Genomic DNA, 22390 nt, shown 5'->3' with positions numbered 1-22390 from the left:
ACTGCCTTCTGTGACTGGTATGGGAAGGGGGATTATAGGCCAAGAGACCAGAAAGAAGGGTGGGCAGGGATCCAAGTTTTAGAGGGCAATGTTCTGGACTAGAATAGGGGCTATGGGGATGAGGAAGAAGGGATGCATGGGAAGATGAGGTTCAAAAAGCAGAAGGGTCATGACTTTGATGCCTAATGGGAACTAGAAGACCAGCACCAGTCTTGGGGAAGACATGAAGGTCAGTTTGGGATTTAATGTGAAGGGCTCAGAGGACATCCTGGGGAAGCATCCAGGAAGCTGCTGGCATATGGTGGTTTTTAGTTCTGGAAAAAAGGGGGACTGGAGACAGATGGGGCGTCATTTGCAGAGAGAGGAACTGAAGTTGTGGAAGGTAAAATGGCCAGGGAGGGAGTGTATGGTGTGAGAAACAAAGTGGTCCCTTGAGGGGTGAACAGAGTAAGGGGACCTGCAGAGGGGCAGTCAAAGAGGTTGGAGAAAAGCCAGGAGAGCATAATGTGACAGATGCCAAGGGAAGAGCATATTGGTAGGGAGGGGAGCATATTGAGATGTCTTGTAGGTAAGGACCAACCAAAAAGTGTCTACAGAATTAGCAGCAAGAGGTGGTTAATTTGAGCACTGTGGCCTGGAAACAGAAATATGGGAGTTATTGGCACAGACATGTCTTTCACAGCCAAGAGAGTGGGTGAGATGGCACAGGGAGTTGTAGAGTACAGAGAGCCAAGAACCAAACCTCATGGAGCTAACAAATTTAAAGGCCTGGTGGGGGCTAGCAAGGAGGTCTAGTGGAGGGAGGAATCCAGTTCAGCTCCCAGATATTGGTCAGGTAGATGGTGGTGCTGTCACTGAGAGGATGGCTACCAGAGAGACCTGGCCAGAGTGGAAGGGTGTGCACACAGAGCAGAGTGGGCTGAAGGCACATTTGGGGGGAGGGAGACTGGTGTCTGGATTTTGGGTTAAAGAACTCTGGTGTCCCATCCCTTCTGACTCTGCAGGTAGAGGAGGAGCGGCGGAGTGCAGCAGGCAGTGAGAAGGAGGAAGAGCCCGAGGAAGAAGAAGAGGAGGAAGAGGAGGAAGAATATGATGAGGAAGAAGAGGAAGAAGATGATGACCGGCCTCCCAAGAAACCCCGTCATGGTGGCTTCATTCTGGATGAGGCTGGTATGTCCCAGGGCTGGCGAATGCTGAGCAGAGGCTGGATTTCCACTTCAGTTCTATTTCTTTTTTTTAATATATTTTATTGATTTTTTTTTTTACAGAGAGGAAGGGAGAGGGATAGCGAGTTAGAAACATTGATGAGAGAGAAACATCGATTCAGCTGCCCCTTGCACACCCCCCACTGGGGATGTGCCCGCAACCCAGGTACATGCCCTTGACCGGAATCGAACCTGGGACCCTTGAGTCCGCAGGCCGACGCTCTATCCGCTGAGCCAAACCAGCTAGGGCCAGTTCTATTTCTTAAATGTACTTAAAACAACAACATTTGGTAAATGTCAAACACAATAGTAGGATGGTATGTGGAGCCCCCATGTTCCATCACCTTGTGTCAACAATTAGCAGCTTAGCCCAGCCAATGTAGCTCAGTGGTTGAGGGTCAACCAATGAACCAGGAGGTTATGGTTCGATTCTGGGTTGGGGCACATGCCTGGGTTGCAGGCTCAATCACTGGTGGGGGGCGTGTAGGAGGCAGCCGATTGCTGATTCTCTCTCATCATTGATGTTTCTATCTCTTCCCCTCTTCCTTCCTCTCTCTGAAATCGATAAATATGTATTTTTAAAAAACCAAATATGCCCTGGCCAGTTTGGCACAGTGGATAGAGCGTTGGCCCGAGGTAGGGTCCCGGGTTTGATTCTGGTCAAGGTCACGTACCTTGGTTGCAGGCTCAATCCCCAGCCCTAGTCGGGGAGCCATGCGGAAGGCAGCCAATTGATGTGTGTCTCTCACATCAGTGTTTCTCTCTCTCTGTCTTTCCCCCTTTCTTCCACTCACTCTAAAAATCAACGGAAAAATATCCTATGGTAAGGATTAACAACAATAAAAACAAAAAAACAGTTAACAGTACCAGGTTGTTTTGCTTATTCCTCCTCACCCCACTCACTGTTGGATGATGTTGAAGCAAATCCCAAATACATAACTTTACCCCCAAATATTTCTGTGTGTGTGTGTGTGTATATATATACACACACACACACACACACATATATATATATATATATTCCTAAAAGATAGGTCCTTTTATTTTATTAAAATTTCTTTTTTAAAAGAAATATGTTTTTATTGATTTTAGAGAGAGAAACATCAGCATCTATCTGCTGCCTCCCCCCTCCCCCACCTCCCCTGGGGATTGAGCCCGCAACCTGGACATGTGTCCTAACTGGGAATCAAACTGGGGACCTCTAGGTGCATGGGTCGGTGCTCAACCAGTGACCCACACCAGCCAGACTTAATTTCTTTTTTTTTTTTAAATATATTTTTTCTCCATGTGACTCTGGGCAAGTTGCTATATGTCTCTCTGAGCCTCTTGTCCCCTCTGTACAAAGGGGACACACAGTTCTTCCTACTTCGGCAGGAGTTCTTCCTACTTCAGCAGGGATAATTTTTAAAAAAATATATATTTTTATTGATCTCAGAGAGGAAGGGAGTGGGATAGAGAGAGAAACATCAGTGAGAGAGAATAATTGATTGGCTGCCTCCCGCACGCCCCCTACTGGGGGTGGGGGACTGAGCCTGCATCCCAGGCATGTGCTCATGGTCGGAGTTGAACCTGGGACCCTTCAGTCTGCAGCTGACTCTGTCCACTGAGCCAAACCAGCTAGGGCTCAGCAGGGATAATTTGAGGATTTGGGAGACCATGCATATAAAGCATTTAAGGCTGATGGCAACCCAAAGTGTAATGCCCAGCCTAGAGTGGGCCTTTAGACAACAGGGTGGTTTTTTATTTACATTTATTTAGGCCCACATTAGATATGCTGTTCTATAAACTGCTTTTCTCACTCAATGCTTGTGGGGTGGATATAACATAAATAATTTAGGTTAAAAAGTTAATTGGGCCCTGACTGGTTTGGCTCAGTGGATGGAGTGTTGGCCTGCGGACTGGATGGTCCCAGGTTCGGTTCCGGTCAGGGGCGTGTGCCTTGGTTGCGGGCACATCCCCGGTGGGAGGTGTGCGGGAGGCAGCTGATCAATGTTTCTCTCTCATCGATGTTTCTGGCTCTCTATCTCTCTCCCATCCTTTCTGTGGAAGATCAATAGAATATATTTAAAAAAATAAAAAAGTTAATTGGTGTTAAAGTTTTCTGAACAACCTGTGACACCTAAGTGTTCAATATATGTTAGCTACTATCATTATCACTGAAATAGCTATTTTTTCCACTGGCTGCATAGTGTTTCATAATGTGTTTTATTTATTAACCAGTCTCTTGTTAGACATTGAAGTTTACATTTATCAGTATAATATATTTAAAAAAATAAAAAAGTTAATTGGTGTTAAAGTTTTCTGAACAACCTGTGACACCTAAGTGTTCAATATATGTTAGCTACTATCATTATCACTGAAATAGCTATTTTTTCCACTGGCTGCATAGTGTTTCATAATGTGTTTTATTTATTAACCAGTCTCTTGTTAGACATTGAAGTTTACATTTATCAGTATTTTTATTTTATTTTTAAATATATATTTTATTGATTTTTTTACAGAGAGGAAGGGAGAGGGATAGAGAGTTAGAAGTATCGATGAGAGAGAAACACCAATCAGCTGCCTCCTGCACACCCCCCACTGGGGATGTGCCTGCAACCAAGGCACACGCCCCTGACGAATTGAACCCGGGACCCCCCAGTCTGCAGGCCGACACTCTATCCCAGGGGTGGGCAAACTTTTTGACTCGAGGGCCACAATGGGTTCTTAAACTGGACCAGAGGGCCGGAACAAAAGCATGGATGGAGTGTTTGTGTGAACTAATATAAATTCAAAGTAAACATCATTACATAAAAGGGTACGGTCTTTTTTTTTTTAGTTTTATTCATTTCAAACGGGCCGGATCCGGCCCGCGGGCCGTAGTTTGCCCACGGCTGCTATCCACTGAGCCAAACCGGTCAGGGCCATTTGTCAGTATTTTAAGTAGCACTGTTGTGAGCATCTTCATGTATTTTGACACACATATGCAAGTTATTGTCTAGATCAGGGGTCTTAAATTTTATTGTGGCCTCTTGCAGTCTGATAAAGTCTATGGATCTGTTTTTAGAGTTATGTTTTGAAATGTGTAAAGCAAAATACACAGGTTTCCAAAGAGAATAACTATATTAAAACACAGTGTCAAACTGTTAAAAGAACATCATTAACACATTTAATTATGTTTAGTGGAGGGAGGGTCTGGTAAGAATCTAATTTTGAAGTAGCAATGAGTGAGTGATTTTGATATATCTGTAGCTGTAATACCAGATTTCACTGCCAATACTACTGTGGTTTGTTGTCATTATTATAATTGATGGGAAATGCTAAGTTTCAGTTAGTGAAAATGATTTTTTTCATCTAACACATACCTCACAGATTTTTACATGGTAAATCCCTACAAGTCAAATTGCTGGGCAAAGAGGAGGCATATGTTTTTAAAGCTTTTGATATCTGTGGCCAAATATCAGCCTCTGAAAAAGTCACTAGCTGATGCTCCCACCAGCCATACATAAGAATACTTGATTTCCCCACACCCATGTAAAGGGGAGTGACTTGGAACACCACCCTCCATTTTCTGGGGACTCTCTTACCCCAGGGGAAAACAGAGCAGAGGGGCAGAAGAGGCTCTGGGTGCTCCTGTTCTCGGAGAGCTTTGGTCCTTTCTCAAAGGCTGAGAGGCAGGGAGTCCTTGCTTAGAGAAAAGGTCTTAGATAGCAGATGGGCCCAAATCAAGAGAAAAGAATGGATAATATGCCATATGACCAAGATGTGGGCCACTGGGGATACTTATGCGTAGGTGATGGGAGTGTTGGGGTTACTGACTTTTTAAAAATATATATTTGTATTGATTTCAGAGAGGAAGGGAGAGGGAGAGAAAGATTGAAACATCAGTGATGACAGAGAATCATTGATCGGCTGCCTCCTGAGTGCCCCCTAACTGGAGATCAAACCCGCAACCCGGAATCAAACCTGGGACACTTCAATCCACAAGCTGACGCTCTATCCACTGAACCAAACTGGCTAGGGCGGTCACTGCCTATTAAAAGGCTATATATGTGCCTGTACTCATTAATGCTTAACATGCAGGGTCCCTTTGATCCAGCAGTTCCTTTTTAGGAATTTACCTACAGTTAAACTCACAGAGATACATAAAGACATGAAGACAAAGACACTTGCTGCAATCCTATTTGCAATTACAAATGTTTGGTGATGTAAATGTTCATTGATGATAAGGACCTGGAAAAACAAATTATGGAGCAGAAATCAGACAGCATATGAAGCATGTGCTGCTATGCAAGAGGTCCAAGGTAGTGTTACTGCTCAGAAAAAGGAAGGTACAGAACAGTGTTTTAAAAAATTGTGTGTATGTGAGAGAGAGAGAGAGAGAATAGTGATGGGGGTTTCTTATATATGCACAAATTATTTCTGGACAAGAAATATTACAGTTACCTCTGAAAAAGAAGACTGAGATGGTGGGGGTTACAAACGGGAGGGAGACGTGCTGTATACTTACGTCATCTGTACACTGTGTTTTTTCATCATGTGCTAGTATCACTGTTGTTGAAGTTTTTAGTGTAATAATTTGATGCATACAGAAGAGTATTTGTAATGTATTGAAGTGATTAAATGCATAGATAGACCCTGAAGCTAGGCTGCCTCTCAGGTACCAGTTGAGAGTCTTTGGGCAAGTTAGATAACCTCTCTGGGTCTCAGAGCCCGTATAAAATTGGAGCAATGATAACTCTCTTAGGATTTCCAGGAAGATTCAGTGAGGAATCTGTAGCAAGTACGCAGAGCAGGGCAGGGCACATAGTACAATCTCAATAAGTGGTAGCCATTATAAATGTAAGAGCATAATAATAAAATCAATCAACCATGAATTCTGTCTAAAAAACAGTTACATACCTGTCTTCCCTTGATAGTTGAGAGGAAACTTTTCTGCTTGCTTACTTAGATCTTTCTTTTTAAGATAGATCTCTAGGTGGGATTGAGGGGAGGGGTGGTTTAGAGCCAGGGCGATTTGCATAGGAGACCTGACCCTGCTGCTTGGAGCAGCCCTATGGCTTCAGGGAGTATCTCACCTCTCTGAGCTCAGTATCCTGACCTGGAAGATGGGGGTTTGTTGTGCCCATCTCCCAAAGGAGGTTTCCTGGAAGCTGTTGTCATGAGGTACCCCCTGCTGGCCCCTGACCACTTGGCCTTGTTTCAGATGTGGACGATGAGTATGAGGATGAGGACCAATGGGAAGATGGAGCAGAGGACATCCTAGAGAAAGGTGTGTGTGGGCCCACCTTTACAAGACCACTAGGGGATGTGACCCAGAGGGTCTTGAGAGCCCGTCCTGCACCCCCATGCCCTGCACCATCCCAACCCCCACCCTCCTCACCTCGCTTCTTTCTGTCCTTGCCAGAGAGATCAGCTAGCTCCGTACCCTTTTCCTTTGAGGCCCATGAGTTGGGGGGCGGGGGCTATAGAGTGGTAGGGTTGTGGGGAGAGGACTCTGGGATCCCAGGGCCCCAGTAAATCCTTTCTGGGGGTTATAGGGTGGGTGGTCCCTGTCCCAAGATACCCCCCACTTCCTGGGCCAGTGCCCCCCTTCCCTGTTATTTTCCGTTTTGTGCGCCTCATACATTTCGGCTTCTTCCCCAACCACCTGGTGCCTGGCCTTTACTTTTGATTTTCAACCTTCTGTGCCCCTCCCTTCCCCTTCCCCCAACCCATTGGTTGATTTTGCTGCTATAATTTGGCTCATACTTTGTCTGCCCTCGCCCACCACCACTACCACCACCACCACCACCACCACCACCACCACCACCACCTCCTCTTCCTCCAAGTAGAAGAGATTGAAGGTAAGAATCTGAAAAGCGTGATTCCTCAACCCTCCTCCCATATCCTGACATCTCTTTCCTGCCCTTGGCACCTTCCCTCATCCCTGATCCTGTTTGTCCCTGGGGTCTTTCACTCATGTTAGGGTCCAGAGTAAGGGGGTTCTGGGTCCGGCCTCTAGCTGTGGTTGGCCTGGGAAAGTGGTTGTATATTTGTGTATGAGTATTGGAGGAGGCAGGGATGCAGGGATGGGTGGTGAGGGATGGAATTCAGGGTGTGTTTAGTCAGTGGCTGTGAGATGGAGAACAGCTGGACAGTCTTTTCATGAGAAGCAGAAACCTGAGCAGGATTTGGGGGGTGAGAGTTGGGGGTTTCCTCAGTGAGGTGTGTTCTCCCCAAGGCCCACCTCTGGCCCTCTTAGCCCCACTACTTTCTCTAGGCCCTTGCTCTTCACCTTCTCTTACCCCACCTGCCCATTTTTCTGCAGCCTCCAATATCGATAATGTTGTCCTGGACGAAGATCGTTCTGGGGCTCGCCGCCTACAGAACCTCTGGAGGTCAGCAGGGACGGGGAAAGTGGTGAAATTGGCTCCCACGGGGAGTTTTGGGGACGGTCAGCCCATCTTTTCTCCTCAACCTTCCATTCATGTTTATCCCCCCCTCCTCCTACGCACCCCAGGGATCAGCGAGAAGAAGAATTAGGCGAGTATTACATGAAGAAATATGCTAAGTCATCTGTGGGAGAGACGTAAGAGCATGGGATGGGGGGTTGGGGGACAGGAGAGGTGGTCCCCTGTGGGAAGGGTCAGGGGTCTGACAGAGCTTCACCTCTTCTTCCCAACTGCCCTTCTCTCTCTAGGGTATATGGAGGGTCTGATGAGCTCTCTGATGACATCACTCAGCAGCAGCTGCTCCCAGGAGTCAAGTAAGGGGGTGGGACAGGAGGGCTGAGGTGGAACTCTTGTACTGTACTTGGGTGATGTGCCCATACAGGTCATTACCTAAAATAAATCAGGACACCCTCACATAGGCAGTGGTGGAGGAGAGGAGGAAGGAGGGAGGGCCGAGATGGCACCTTTCTCTCTCCTTCTTATGTATGGAAGAATGGAGAAAGGAGAGGGTGTGGAGCAAGAGGAAGGATGGGTGTGATTATTTGTATGCTTCATGATGAGGAGACAATTTCACTTAAGGGCTTTCTTTCCCTCTCCTATCTAGGGATCCAAATCTGTGGACTGTCAAATGTAAGGTGTGTGCTCTGGCGTCATGGCTTAGGGGAGACAGGGAAATGAGGGAGGTGGCCTTGTCTGGGAGAACTGTCCATGTGTCTGTCCTGAATTTCCTTGGCCTGTCTGCCTTTCCATCCTTCTCTCTCTTCTCTCTCCCCTCCACCTCACTGTCTCCCACCTTTGTCTTTCAGGCTGTTCATCCCTCTTGCTCTGTATTTCTCCATCTCTCATGTTCCTCTCTCTCCTACTTTTTCTTGCCTGATGACTCTTACTGTTATCTCCTGTCCCCTTTCCCATGTCCTGCCCTCCAACTCATCTTGTCTCATAAGTCTGCCTCTCTTCCAGATTGGGGAGGAACGGGCCACAGCCATTTCCTTGATGCGCAAGTTCATTGCTTACCAGTTCACAGACACGGTACGTGTAGGCATGCAGTTTTGGGGGCGGGGGCCGGGGGGGCAAAGCCCAGAGGAAGGGAGAGTGTAGATTCAAGGGTACCACTGCCTGTTAAGTGAGTTGCTTCAGCTAGAAAAAACCACTCCCTGAATTGAAGCGTTCTTCTATGTGCCCTGTCTTCTCTCTTTCTGCATTTCTGGCTGGGTTCCCAAGCCCCTGTAGCCCTTTGGAAGTCAGCCATTTAGCTTTCTGAGCTTTTTCTACCTGAGAGTGAGTTTTGCCTATTCACCAACCCTGTTGGGTAGCTGTCATCTCTCATTGTTTGAGAGTCCTACCGTGGGACAGTTTGACTAAGGGAGTCAGCGAACAGGCCTGTCTTGAGAATTCCTTCCTTTCACACAGTCATCAAACATTTGCTGAGCTTTTCCTCTGGGCTGGTCCTTCCACTGGGAGATGCTGAGGATACAGTGGTAACCATGCCAGAGCTGATCCCTGCCCTTTCAGGGCTCACTCAGCACACAGAACATGAAGTAATGCCATCTGCATGCAAGGCAGCAAATGTTGCATTAAGGGCACAGTTCTTTCTTCAGACTGCCAGGGTTTGAATCCTGTCCTTGCCACTTCCTATCTTTGTGACCTTGATCAAATCGCTTTCCTTCTCTGGGCCCTGCTAGTGCCTCAGCATCATTGGGATTAAATAGCTGGGGACATGTCCAGCTCTCAGCGGACTTGTCCAGCAGCTTGTGTTCAATAAATGTAGTTGTTGTCACAGATATAATTCTCAGTTTTGGAACAGGATAAACCTTATGAAGAGTGTCCTCAAAATTTGTGAAACTTGGGGTTACTGTTAACTGCATATGGTGTAGTAACTTTCTTATTTAATATGCTTTGTTTTGGCTGAGTGCATTGCTTTACCTGCCGAAGCAGTGGGTGTGCATTAGTGAGGCTAAGTGGACAGTTGCAGGATTTGTAAATTATGATTTTAAGTGTGCACAAACCTCGACATTGTGCCCTGGGCAAAATTCTAGTGACCCTGTTTGAGATATGACTCTGATTATTGTTTTTGTTTTTATTTTTATTGATTTCAGAGAGAGGAAGGGAGAGGGAGAGATAGAAACATCAGTGATGAGAGAGAATCATTGATTGGCTGCCTCCTGTATCCCCCCTACTGGATTGAGCCTGCAACCCAGACATGTGCCCTTTACCAGAATCGAACCCGGGACCCTTCAGTCTGCAGGCCGATGCTCTATCCACTGAGCCAAACCAGCTAGGACTGTTTTTGTTTTTAATGAGCAAAATAGTACACAGATACTATTAAAGCTCAGATCTTTCCATATCTGAGTCACATTTTTCACGTAATTACTGTTGGTTTGTATGTCTTTCCAGACCATTTTCTCTGCATGTTGAAAAATACATCTTGCTTTTTTAAAAAACACAAAATGGTGTTTTATTGTACACATAATTCTGCAGCAAGCCTTTTGTCAGTGCCATAATCATCTTTCCATGCCCAGTAAATAGAAGGTTGTTCCCATTTTTCACTGTCACAACTGATGCTGAAATAAATTAATTGTATGTTTTTTGTTGTTATGAATCCTCACGCAAGGATATTCTTTCCACTGATTTCTAGAGGAAATGGAAAGGAGAGAGGGAGGGAGAGAAAGAAAGAGAGAAACACCACTGTGAGAGAGACATATCGATTGGTTGCCTCCCGCACACACCCCGGCCGGGGCTGGGGATGGAACTTACAACTCATGCCCTTGACAGTAATTGAACCCGTGACCCCTTGGTTCTTGGGCCAACGTTCTAACCACTGACCCAAAATGACCAGGGCTAATTGTGTGTTTTTTTTAAAAATTGAGATGTAGCCTAGCTGGTGTGGCTCAGTGGTTGAGCATGAACAAAGAGGTCACCAGTTTAATTCCCTGTCAAATTGTGGGCTCTATCCCCAAAAGGGGCATGCAGGAGGCAGCTGATGGATGTTTCTATCCCTCATCGATGTTTCCTCTCTCTCTAAAGTCAATAAAAACTTTTTTAAAAAATTGAGATATAATTTACATTCCATAAAAGTTGTGGTCATGGTGGATGATCCTTTTTATTTATTGCTGGATTTGGTGTTCTATTTTATTAAAGACTAGAGGCTCAGTGCATGAAATTTGTGCACGTGTACAGTCCCTAGGCCTGGCCTGGTGATCAGGGCTATCTTCCCCAGCTGCCCGCAGCCAGCCCTGGGCCCCCCCGCCCCCCACCCCCGCTGCCATGCACCCTTGGTTTCCATTTGCCATCGGGTGATCGGTGCCTGATGGCCGGGGGAAGGAACTGAGAAGTCAGCTGTTTCTGCCCGCTCTCCGGCCCCACCCCTGCAGCGGGTGGCCATCAGGCAATCAGAGCCTGCCGGCCTAGGAAAGGGACCAAGAGGGGGTCAGTGTGCCTCATAGTGACTGGTCCAGTGGTCATTCTGGTCATTCTGCTGTTAGAGTCAATTTGCATATTACCCTTTTACTATATAGGATAGGCCTGGTGCATAGGTGGGGGCCTGCCCTGAAGGGGGCCCCGGATCAGGGTCAGGGTCCCTGCTGGGACGGGGCCTGCCTGGATGAAGGGCTGCTGGGAGTTTGCAGGCTGGCCACGCCCCCGATGGGGTGGGGGGTCTCCACTGTGGGGCTGGTCTGGCCTGGGTGAGGAGCCGCCAGGGGTTTGCATTCACCAACCCTGTTGGGTAGCTGTCATCTCTCATTGTTTGAGAGTCCTACCGTGGGACAGTTTGACTAAGGGAGTCAGCGAACAGGCCTGTCTTGAGAATTCCTTCCTTTCACACAGTCATCAAACATTTGCTGAGCTTTTCCTCTGGGCTGGTCCTTCCACTGGGAGATGCTGAGGATACAGTGGTAACCATGCCAGAGCTGATCCCTGCCCTTTCAGGGCTCACTCAGCACACAGAACATGAAGTAATGCCATCTGCATGCAAGGCAGCAAATGTTGCATTAAGGGCACAGTTCTTTCTTCAGACTGCCAGGGTTTGAATCCTGTCCTTGCCACTTCCTATCTTTGTGACCTTGATCAAATCACTTTCCTTCTCTGGGCCCTGCTAGTGCCTCAGCATCATTGGGATTAAATAGCTGGGGACATGTCCAGCTCTCAGCGGACTTGTCCAGCAGCTTGTGTTCAATAAATGTAGTTGTTGTCACAGATATAATTCTCAGTTTTGGAACAGGATAAACCTTATGAAGAGTGTCCTCAAAATTTGTGAAACTTGGGGTTACTGTTAACTGCATATGGTGTAGTAACTTTCTTATTTAATATGCTTTGTTTTGGCTGAGTGCATTGCTTTACCTGCCGAAGCAGTGGGTGTGCATTAGTGAGGCTAAGTGGACAGTTGCAGGATTTGTAAATTATGATTTTAAGTGTGCACAAACCTCGACATTGTGCCCTGGGCAAAATTCTAGTGACCCTGTTTGAGATATGACTCTGATTATTGTTTTTGTTTTTATTTTTATTGATTTCAGAGAGAGGAAGGGAGAGGGAGAGATAGAAACATCAGTGATGAGAGAGAATCATTGATTGGCTGCCTCCTGTATCCCCCCTACTGGATTGAGCCTGCAACCCAGACATGTGCCCTTTACCAGAATCGAACCCGGGACCCTTCAGTCTGCAGGCCGATGCTCTATCCACTGAGCCAAACCAGCTAGGACTGTTTTTGTTTTTAATGAGCAAAATAGTACACAGATACTATTAAAGCTCAGATCTTTCCATATCTGAGTCACATTTTTCACGTAATTACTGTTGGTTTGTATGTCTTTCCAGACCATTTTCTCTGCATGTTGAAAAATACGTCTTGCTTTTTAAAAAAACACAAAATGGTGTTTTATTGTACACATAATTCTGCAGCAAGCCTTTTGTCAGTGCCATAATCATCTTTCCATGCCCAGTAAATAGAAGGTTGTTCCCATTTTTCACTGTCACAACTGATGCTGAAATAAATTAATTGTATGTTTTTTGTTGTTATGAATCCTCACGCAAGGATATTCTTTCCACTGATTTCTAGAGGAAATGGAAAGGAGAGAGGGAGGGAGAGAAAGAAAGAGAGAAACACCACTGTGAGAGAGACATATCGATTGGTTGCCTCCCGCACACACCCCGGCCGGGGCTGGGGATGGAACTTACAACTCATGCCCTTGACAGTAATTGAACCCGTGACCCCTTGGTTCTTGGGCCAACGTTCTAACCACTGACCCAAAATGACCAGGGCTAATTGTGTGTTTTTTTTAAAAATTGAGATGTAGCCTAGCTGGTGTGGCTCAGTGGTTGAGCATGAACAAAGAGGTCACCAGTTTAATTCCCTGTCAAATTGTGGGCTCTATCCCCAAAAGGGGCATGCAGGAGGCAGCTGATGGATGTTTCTATCCCTCATCGATGTTTCCTCTCTCTCTAAAGTCAATAAAAACTTTTTTAAAAAATTGAGATATAATTTACATTCCATAAAAGTTGTGGTCATGGTGGATGATCCTTTTTATTTATTGCTGGATTTGGTGTTCTATTTTATTAAAGACTAGAGGCTCAGTGCATGAAATTTGTGCACGTGTACAGTCCCTAGGCCTGGCCTGGTGATCAGGGCTATCTTCCCCAGCTGCCCGCAGCCAGCCCTGGGCCCCCCCGCCCCCCACCCCCGCTGCCATGCACCCTTGGTTTCCATTTGCCATCGGGTGATCGGTGCCTGATGGCCGGGGGAAGGAACTGAGAAGTCAGCTGTTTCTGCCCGCTCTCCGGCCCCACCCCTGCAGCGGGTGGCCATCAGGCAATCAGAGCCTGCCGGCCTAGGAAAGGGACCAAGAGGGGGTCAGTGTGCCTCATAGTGACTGGTCCAGTGGTCATTCTGGTCATTCTGCTGTTAGAGTCAATTTGCATATTACCCTTTTACTATATAGGATAGGCCTGGTGCATAGGTGGGGGCCTGCCCTGAAGGGGGCCCCGGATCAGGGTCAGGGTCCCTGCTGGGACGGGGCCTGCCTGGATGAAGGGCTGCTGGGAGTTTGCAGGCTGGCCACGCCCCCGATGGGGTGGGGGGTCTCCACTGTGGGGCTGGTCTGGCCTGGGTGAGGAGCCGCCAGGGGTTTGCAGGCTGGCCATGCCCCGGGGGGGGGGGGGGGGGGGGGGTCCCCGCTCAGGGTCAGGGCCGGCCTGAGCAAGGGGCCTGGAGTGGTTTGCAGGCCACCCATGCTCCCCATCGGGGTGGGGGGTCTTTGCTGGGGGAGGGGCTGTCCTGGGTGAGGGGCCGTGGGCGGTTTGCAGGCCGGCCATGCCCCAGGCTTTGTCAGGAAGGATGTCCAGAAGACATCCAGTCTAATTAGCATGTTACCCTTTCATTAGTATAGAAGATTATTAGTGTAGATGTTTGCATTTATGTTCATAAGGGATATTGGGATACTGTAGTTTTTTTTATGATGATCTCAGGGTAATACTGAATCATAGGATGAATTGGGAAATGCTTCCTTCTCTTCTCAAAAGAGTTTCCTGAAGAATTGATGTTAATCATTTAAATGTTTGGTAGAATTACCAGCGAAGCCATCTAGTTCTGGGCTTTTTGTGTTTATGTGGAAGGGTTTTTTAAAATATATTTTTATTGATTTCAGAGAGGAAGGGAGAGGGAGAGAGAGAGAGAAACATCAATGATGAGAGAGTATTGTTAATTGGCTTCCTCCTGCACACCCCCCACTGGGGACTGAGCCCGAAACCTGGGCATATGCTCTTGACCTTGGCTGGAATCGAACCTGGGACCCTTCAGTCCGCAGGCCGATGCTCTATTCACTGAGCCTGGCCAGGGCAGGTTTTTTTGTTTTTGTTTTTTTTATTAATTCAGTATCTTTGCTTCTTGCAGGCCTATTCAGATTTTCTATTTCTTTTTGAGTTAGTTTTGGTAGTTTGTCTTTCTGTGGAAAACGTTCATTTCATTTAGGTTATCTAATTTGTTGGCAGGCAGTTGTCCATGGTATTGCCTTGTTATTTCTTTCATTTCTGAATTTGTCATTTGAGCCTTCTCTTTTTTTCTTGGTCATTCTTGTTAAATGTTTGTCAAAGCTTTTGATCTTTTCAAAGAAGCAACATTTGGTTGTAGGGGTTTCACTGCTGTCTTTCTTAAAATTTTAAAAAGTTGATTTGAGAGAGAGAGAGAAACATTAATTTGTTGTCCCACTTATTCATTCATTGGCTGATTCTTATATCTGGGCTGACTGGGGATTGAACCCACAACCTAGGCATATTGGGATGACACTAACCAACTGAACTCCCCGACCAGGGCACTATTGTTTTTTGTTTTTTTTTTTAAATATATATTTTTTTTATTGATTTTTTACAGAGAGGAAGGGAGAGGGATAGAGAGTTAGAAACATCGATGAGAGAGAAACATCGATCAGCTGCCTCCTGCACACTCACTTCCCTACTGGGGATGTGCCCGCAACCAAGGTACATGCCCTTGAACGGAATCAAACCTGGGACCCTTGAGTCCGCAGGCCGACGCTCTATCCACTGAGCCAAACCGGTTAGGGGGGCACTATTGTTTTTTTATTCTCTATTTCATTTGTTTCCATTCTAATCTTTTCTTTTTCCCCATTCTTTTTTTTAAAGTAGGTTTATTTGCGTTACGCTTATTTATTTTTTACATTTTTTATAGATTTCAGAGAGGAAGGGAGAAGGAGAGAGAGAGATAGAAACATTAACGATGCGAGAGAATCACCAATCAGCTGCCCCCTGCACGCCCCCCACTGGGGATGGAGCCTGCAACCCAGGCATGTGCCCTTGACCGGAATTGAACCCAGGACCCTTTAGTCCACAGGCCGATGCTCTACCCACTGAGCAAAACCAGCCAGTGCTGTTTCCCTTTTTTTAAGTTGGCATTTACAGCTGTAAACTTCTGAGCATGGTTGTTTTCACATTCTAGTAAGTTTTTAGTATGTATGTTTTGTTTCCAGTCTTGTGTGTTTGCTATAATATACAACTGCAGTGAACATCCTTGTATTCATGTCATTGGGCCAACATGTTTCTGTTGGATACATTCCTGGAAGAGAGACTGCTTAGGTGACAGTTGTTATTAGCAGTTGTGTCTCACTGTTTTCTCCCATGGGCTCGGCCTTGTAGCCCCTGCAGATTAAATCGGTAGTGGCACCAGAGCACGTGAAGGGCTACATCTACGTGGAGGCCTATAAGCAGACCCACATGAAACAGGCCATCGAGGGCGTGGGCAACCTGCAGCTTGGCTACTGGAACCAGCAGATGGTGCCCATCAAGGAGATGACAGATGTGCTCAAAGTGGTGAAGGAGGTGGCCAACCTGAAACCGAAATCCTGGGTCCGCCTCAAGCGAGGCATCTATAAGGATGACATCGCACAGGTGCCTCTGCATGGAGTTGGGTGGCCAAGGGGTCAGGACTCATGTTCACACTTCTGCTCCTCTGTTCTCCCCTCCTCCTTTCCAGCCCCTTTCCTAGTGCAGAGAGCAGCACCCCACTCAGATTAGGTGAAGCAGAGCCTGGGTTTTGTCATGAGCACACAGGAAATGGAGGACAATTCTGTGTGTGATGAAAGCATGTTGAGTAAAGATCTGAAGGAGGTGAGGGAATGAGGTGTGTGGAGTTATTGGGGAAGTGTTTTGTGACGTGAGATAGGACCATCTCTAGCTGAAGCAGAGTGGCAGGTCATGAGCTCAGGGAGGCCCATCATTGGGCTTTGGCTTTTACTGGAGTAAGATGGGAGGGCTCTAAGGGACACAGCGTGACTTTGATTTTTCTTTTTTTCTTTTTTTTTTTTTTTTTGACAAAAGTACTTGGACATTTTAATGAACTCCCCTCCATGTAGCTTCAAGCTACCAGGACACAGGCCCCACCAACACCCTTAATCTTCTCCTCGGCTCTTCTGCTGAAGAACTTGGCCTTCACAATGACAGGCTGCTTTGGGAGCTTTCCCTTCCCCAGAACTTTGTAGTAGCCCGATCGCACCACATCAATGATGGGAGCAACTCCAGTCTTGCTTTTGGCAGCATTCACCCGTGTCTGCTCACTGACCAGGGTCCACAGTTTATCAAGGTTGACAGTTGGGCAGAAGCTCTGGTTCCTCTTCAAGTGGTAATGCCTCATACCAACTTTCCCAAAGTAACCTGGGTGATATTTGTCGAAGTTGATCCTGTGATGATGCAGGCCGCCAGCATTCCCACGGCCCCCCGGGTGCTTCCTGTGCTTGCCGATGCGGCCGTGGCCGTGGCTCACGTGGCCCCGAAGTTTGCGGGTCTTCCTCAGTCTGGATGGCATGTTGGCGGCCGAGTTGGAAGAGCGTGACTTTGATTTTAATAGGATTACTCAGGTGACCTGTCTGAAGCAGGGGGGACGTTATCCCCAGGGGTTTTTTTTGCAATGTATGGAGACATTTGTGGTTATTTTAACTGCAGAGTTGATTCTGGCATCTAGTGGAGAGATGCCAGGAATTCTGCTAACATCCTACAATGCATGGAACAGCCCCCCACAATAAAGAATTAGCTTTCAATAAATTTAATGTAAAAAATGAAAAAAAAATTTACCCTTGAATAGACTATATGGAACCACAGGAGCAGGGAGGCAGTGAGGAGACTAGTGATTCCATGGTGGAGGTGGCCATGATGGTGGTTCAGGACTAAGGTTAGAGTAGTAGAGGAGGGGAAAGAGGTCAGAGTATTTGAAAGCAGAGCCAACAGGATTTGCGACAGATTGGATATGGAGGAAGAAAGGAGTTAAAAATGACTCCCAGGTGTGCCTGAGCAGAAGGAAGAATGGAATGGGAGGAGAGAGATGAGCAAGTTTGGGGGAAATCAGGAGGTGAGTTGTCATTGTGTTAGGTTTGAGGGACCTTTTAGCCATCTAAGTGGAGGTGTCAAGCAAGCATAGTCAATTTCAGAGTTGAGGGGAGACAGGCTGGAGAGAGAATTTGGGAGTTGTCAGGAATCTGGTTTCCCATCACCCTCTATCCCTATCCTTCCTGATATCTTGTTTTTCCTATGTCTAGGGTCAGGGAGGGAGGGCTGGGCCATGCATTGTAGGTGATCACTCACCTGTTCTTCTCAGGTGGATTATGTGGAGCCCAGCCAAAACACCATCTCTCTGAAGATGATCCCACGCATTGACTATGACCGCATCAAGGCCCGCATGAGCTTGGTACCCTGGGGATGTGATGCCTTTGGGGGAGAGGGAATGCTTTATCCCAGCTGGTGGCCAAGCCCTCCTACCTCACCTTCCCACCCATGCCCCTTTTCTGCCACAGAAAGACTGGATTGCTAAAAGGAAGAAGTTTAAACGGCCTCCACAGAGGCTGTTTGATGCTGAGAAGATTAGGTGAGTGTCCTTGGGGACTGTCTGGGTTGGGTCCCCAGAGCTTGGTACAGAATGTGCCTTTGCAGTTTCCCTCACAGGGATGGACCCCTGACAGGTTTAGTTTGGGGGTGGTTAGCTGCGAGTATAGCCTCAGCCAAGTTACTTAACATCCTCATGCCTCAGTTTCCTCTGCTTATAAACATTGATAATAACAACCCCTGCTTCCTTGGATTGTAGGGAGAATGAATGAATTAATATGCATGTGTGCCCAGAGTATCACTTTGCATGTAGTAAGCATGATTAATGGTATCATATATTGAAATGGGATTTATCGACACGCCAGGTTTTATAAAGTCTCTCTCCCTGATATCCTGACAACCAAGATGAGGGTATAGAGCCCCTACCCCTCAGGGTGTCTTCCTCCCCCTCCCCCTCCCCAGCTGGATTCCAGCATTCCAGGTCTAGCAGGATTTCCAACAGGAAGGACAGGAGAGGAGCATATGGGAAAACAAGAGGTGCCAGTGACAGTTTCCCTCTGGTCTTGTTCTGGAACCCATTGTGAATCAGGCAGACAGTTTTTCATCATCTACATTTTAGAATGTGCCTTTTCATCTAGACCCAAGGACCTGGCTAATACCTCCCATGAGTGAATTTGACGCATTTACACCACTGGTCTCCACCCGACTGAACCTTCTTTTACTGTGTAGGAGAGAGCAAACCAGAGTGACCCCTCCCTGCCCCCCAGCGAGCTGAGGCAACAGTGCCCTGACATACCCAGCAGAGCATGCTTGTCCCTCTCCCAAATGCACCATGTGAATGAACAGATGTTTGAGTGAATGGCAGGAGGAGCTCAGCCTGCTCTTCCATACATTTCCCTTTTGGGGAATGGGAGAGGCTTTCCCTCTCCACTCCAGAAGCATGGAACAAGAACTAAGTCTCTCCCACCCCACATGCAGGGCCAGTAGAATTAAGGAACAGGCTTCACTGTCCCTCCCCATGCATTTGAATCCTGACTCCGGCTCATTGCTGGGCCATGTGGTAGGCCTCTCCGAGCCTCATTTCCTCATTTCCCTGGAAAATGAAGAGCATATTACTGATGTCACAGGCTTTGGGGAGGAGTCAGTGAGGTAGAGTGTCCAGGCCAGGCACGGGCTGAGTGCTCCATGAATGTTAACTCTGAAATTTTGTCCAACTGGTATTTACTGTGTGTCTGTGATGTGCAGACACTTAGAGGGGAAAAAGTAGAAAAAAAGAGGAGTTCCTGCCCCTCTGGAGCTACCATTCTGGCTAGGGAGATTAATCAAACAGTAGTTCATCAGAGCATGATGGGCTGTGGTGACAAACAGCAAGGAAGGGGCAGTGGAGTGCAGGAAGGTGGGGGCTGTGTGCCCCTCTCTGTGAGAGATCACTCCAAGAGGGTATGTGTTGGGATGGCATGGGATGGTCATCTTGAAGTTTCTTCCCTTGCCAGTGGAGGAGACAGGTACAGCAGATTCTTTTTTTTTACCTTTATTGTTGAAAGTATTACATATGTCCCTTTTGAGCAGATTTTCTTCTTAACCTTCCCTTCCAATCTTCTCTCCCTCACAAAATCCCAGGTCCCTGGGGGGTGATGTTGCCTCTGATGGTGACTTCCTCATCTTCGAGGGGAACCGTTACAGCCGGAAGGGCTTTCTGTTTAAGAGCTTCGCCATGTCTGCTGTGGTGAGGGTCCCAGAGGGGGTCGTGCTAAATGGCAGTGGGGAGTGGGGAGGCCAAGCTTTCCCTCCTGCAGCCCAGGCCCTGGAGCAGTGGGTTATCCAGTTCTGTCCAGGTAACCCTCAAGTCAGGAGTGTCTCTAGGGGAATAATTCCCACTGTCTTCAGCCCACTCAGCTGGTCTGTGACACTTAACGTCCTCTTCTTCCCCTTGTCTCTTGGGGCTCAGATCACAGAGGGTGTGAAGCCCACACTCTCTGAGCTGGAGAAGTTTGAGGACCAGCCGGAGGGCATTGACCTGGAGGTGGTGACTGAGAGCACAGGTATTTGCTTTTGTCTGTAACTAAGGCCAAGGAGGAGCAGGTGGCTCATGGCGGGCAGCCCCCATGTCAGCCCCATGTCTACCCCTGCAGGGAAGGAAAGGGAGCACAACTTCCAACCTGGGGACAATGTGGAGGTATGTGAGGGTGAGCTCATTAACCTGCAGGGCAAGATTCTCAGTGTGGACGGCAACAAGATCACCATCATGCCCAAGCATGAGGACCTCAAGGTGGGTACCCTACTGTCCACATGTATATACTGGGATGAGGGCATGACATTGTAACCATGAGTAACCTGAGGTGGGTGCTGGGTTTAGTTTGCGTAGGAGTGTGTATGTTTGTGTGTGTCTATCTGTGAGTCCGTGGGCTTGTCTAGGCTAGCATGGTGGGTTTAGGGTGAGGCTGTCTCCAGGTGGGTCTGAGATAGTGTCGAGTCTGGTGTCATGTCTGGAAACAGGCTGGCTCTGTGGGATAAAGCATTGTCTAGGCTGATATCCTATCTGAGTTCAACTGTCTCTGGGTCAGTCTGAGGGTTGTCCCACTGGCCTAAGGTAGTCTGGTGTGAGCCTGGAGTAGGTCTTGGCCAGGGTCTTTTCAAGAACTTGAATGGATACTGAAGATGGGTGGGGCAGGCGATTTGTGGTGGTTTTACCTGCTCATTGTCCCCACACCCAATCCCCAGGACATGCTAGAGTTCCCGGCCCAGGAACTTAGGAAGTACTTCAAGATGAGGGATCATGTGAAGGTGACTGCTGGCCGATTCAAGGGTGACACAGGCCTCATTGTGCGAGTGGAGGAGAACTTTGTCATCCTCTTCTCTGACCTCACCATGCATGAGGTAGGTCAGAAGAGTGGGAGCTGGCTGGATATGCTCAGAAGAGAAGACCCAGGCAAGGCAGGCCAGCCACTTGGGCCCTGCTTCACTCCTCTCCCTCTCTTGGCAGCTGAAAGTGCTCCCCCGGGACCTGCAGCTCTGCTCAGAAACGGCATCAGGTGTGGATGTTGGGGGCCAGCATGAATGGGGGGAGCTGGTACAGCTGGACCCTCAGACCGTGGGTGTCATCGTGCGACTGGAGCGGGAGACCTTCCAGGTGTGTGTGCTGCACTCATTGGCAGGACTTACTTTTAGGGGGCTTCCTCTCTTTTCATCCTGGGAGGTGGCAGAGTATGGCAGGTAAGAGCCCAGACTGCTGTGTGTTGCAGACCTGCCTCTGTCACCCATAGCTGGTTATGTGATATTAGGCAAGTGGCAAGTCCGTTACCCTTTCTGTGTTTCCGCTTCCCACCTGTAAAATGGAGATAGTGGCAGCATCTACTTAATTAGTTGTGCATGAATTTCTGAGGTCAGATATGCACCCTGGCATTCGGTGCTTGTTGAAGTAAGGGGTGTTGCAGGTACCCTCTTCCCCTTCACCCATCCTCATGGATGTGGGAGTCACACAGCATAGTGCTTAGAACCCTGCACTCTGGATTCACATCTTAGCTGTTACTTTGGTACTGTGTTAGCCTGGGCTGCTGACTTGCCCTCTCTTGGCCTGAGACACCCCCTGTGTAAGATGGGAATCATGACAGCATCCATCTCAGAGGGAAGTTTTGAAGCTTCAGTAAAATCTTGTATGAATAATTTAGCATGGGGCCTGCCTGGTACAGAGTGACAGGTAAACATTAGCTATTATGTTAATACTAGAGGCCCGGTGCACAAAAATTTGTGCACTCGGGGGGCGTCCCTCAGCCCAGCCTGTGCCTTCTCGCAGTCTGGGGCCCCTCGGGGGATGTCCACCTGCTGGCTTAGGCCCCCTCCCTGGGGGATTGGGCCTAAGCTGGTAGTCAGACATTCCTCTGGCAGCCCAGGAGCCCTCGGGGGATGTCCATTTGCCAGCGGGGACCAGGCCTAAGCTGCAGTCGGACATCCTTAGCGCTGCTGAGGGGCGGGAGAGGCTCCCGCCATCACTGCTGTGCTGGCAGCCATCAGCCTGGCTTGTGGCTGAGCAGAGCTCCGCCTGTGGGAGCGCACTGATCACCAGAGGGCAGCTCCTACATTGAGCGTCTTCCCCCTGGTGGTCAGTGTGTGTCATAGTGACCAGTCATTCCCAATCGTTCTGCTGTTAGGGTCAATTTGCATATTACCCTTTTATTATATGCCTGGTGCATGGGTTGGGGCTGGCTGCTTTGGCCTGAAGGGTGTTGCAGATCAGGGTGGGGGTCCCCTCTGGGGTGCCACTGGGGTGCCTGGCCAGCCTGGGTGAGGGGCTGAGGGCCATTTTCAGACTGGCCACACCCCCTTCAGGGATGGGGGTCCTGCTGGGGTGCCTGGCCAGTCTGGGTGAGGGGCTGATGGCTGTTTGTAGACTGGCCAAGGCCCCCAGTGGGGACCCTCACCCCATGAGGGGGTGGCAAGCCTGGGTGAGTGGCTGGTGGCTGT

General features: G+C 48.1%; 2 protein-coding genes across 6 annotated transcripts in view; one reads left to right on the top strand and one right to left on the bottom strand.

Moving 5' to 3' along the window:
* Positions 1-22390, top strand: part of SUPT5H (SPT5 homolog, DSIF elongation factor subunit) — a 38428-nt gene that overhangs the window by 6696 nt on the left and 9342 nt on the right. For 3 of the 5 annotated variants that reach the window (XM_014541741.1, XM_005868815.2, XM_005868816.2), the window contains exons 3-18: positions 1005-1170; positions 6391-6456; positions 7019-7030; positions 7495-7564; positions 7687-7755; positions 7867-7932; positions 8223-8253; positions 8579-8647; positions 15755-16006; positions 17706-17795; positions 17902-17972; positions 19550-19655; positions 19878-19971; positions 20062-20198; positions 20651-20806; positions 20913-21059. In XM_014541741.1, coding sequence (XP_014397227.1) covers positions 1005-1170; positions 6391-6456; positions 7019-7030; positions 7495-7564; positions 7687-7755; positions 7867-7932; positions 8223-8253; positions 8579-8647; positions 15755-16006; positions 17706-17795; positions 17902-17972; positions 19550-19655; positions 19878-19971; positions 20062-20198; positions 20651-20806; positions 20913-21059 — 1602 coding nt within the window. Of the gene's footprint in view, positions 1-208; positions 230-1004; positions 1171-6390; positions 6457-7018; positions 7031-7494; positions 7565-7686; positions 7756-7866; positions 7933-8222; positions 8254-8578; positions 8648-15754; positions 16007-17705; positions 17796-17901; positions 17973-19549; positions 19656-19877; positions 19972-20061; positions 20199-20650; positions 20807-20912; positions 21060-22390 lie in introns of those variants that run through there. The other 2 variants (XM_014541743.1, XM_014541742.1) reach the window with 2 other exon arrangements.
* Positions 16430-16951, bottom strand: LOC106726528 (60S ribosomal protein L27a). The gene has a single exon (XM_014541744.1). The coding sequence runs from the start codon at positions 16917-16919 to the stop codon at positions 16473-16475; it is 447 nt and encodes a 148-aa protein (XP_014397230.1). The 5' UTR covers positions 16920-16951; the 3' UTR covers positions 16430-16472.

This window comes from Myotis brandtii, unplaced genomic scaffold (genome assembly GCF_000412655.1).
Source record: "Myotis brandtii unplaced genomic scaffold, ASM41265v1 scaffold277, whole genome shotgun sequence".
NCBI lineage: Eukaryota > Metazoa > Chordata > Mammalia > Chiroptera > Vespertilionidae > Myotis > Myotis brandtii.
This window is presented reverse-complemented; position numbering and strand designations above follow the sequence as displayed.

What these genes read in the sequence shown, in the direction of transcription:
- LOC106726528 (XM_014541744.1), bottom strand. Translation starts at nt 16,919, where the DNA reads ATGCCATCCAGACTGAGGAAGACCCGCAAACTTCGGGGCCACGTGAGC.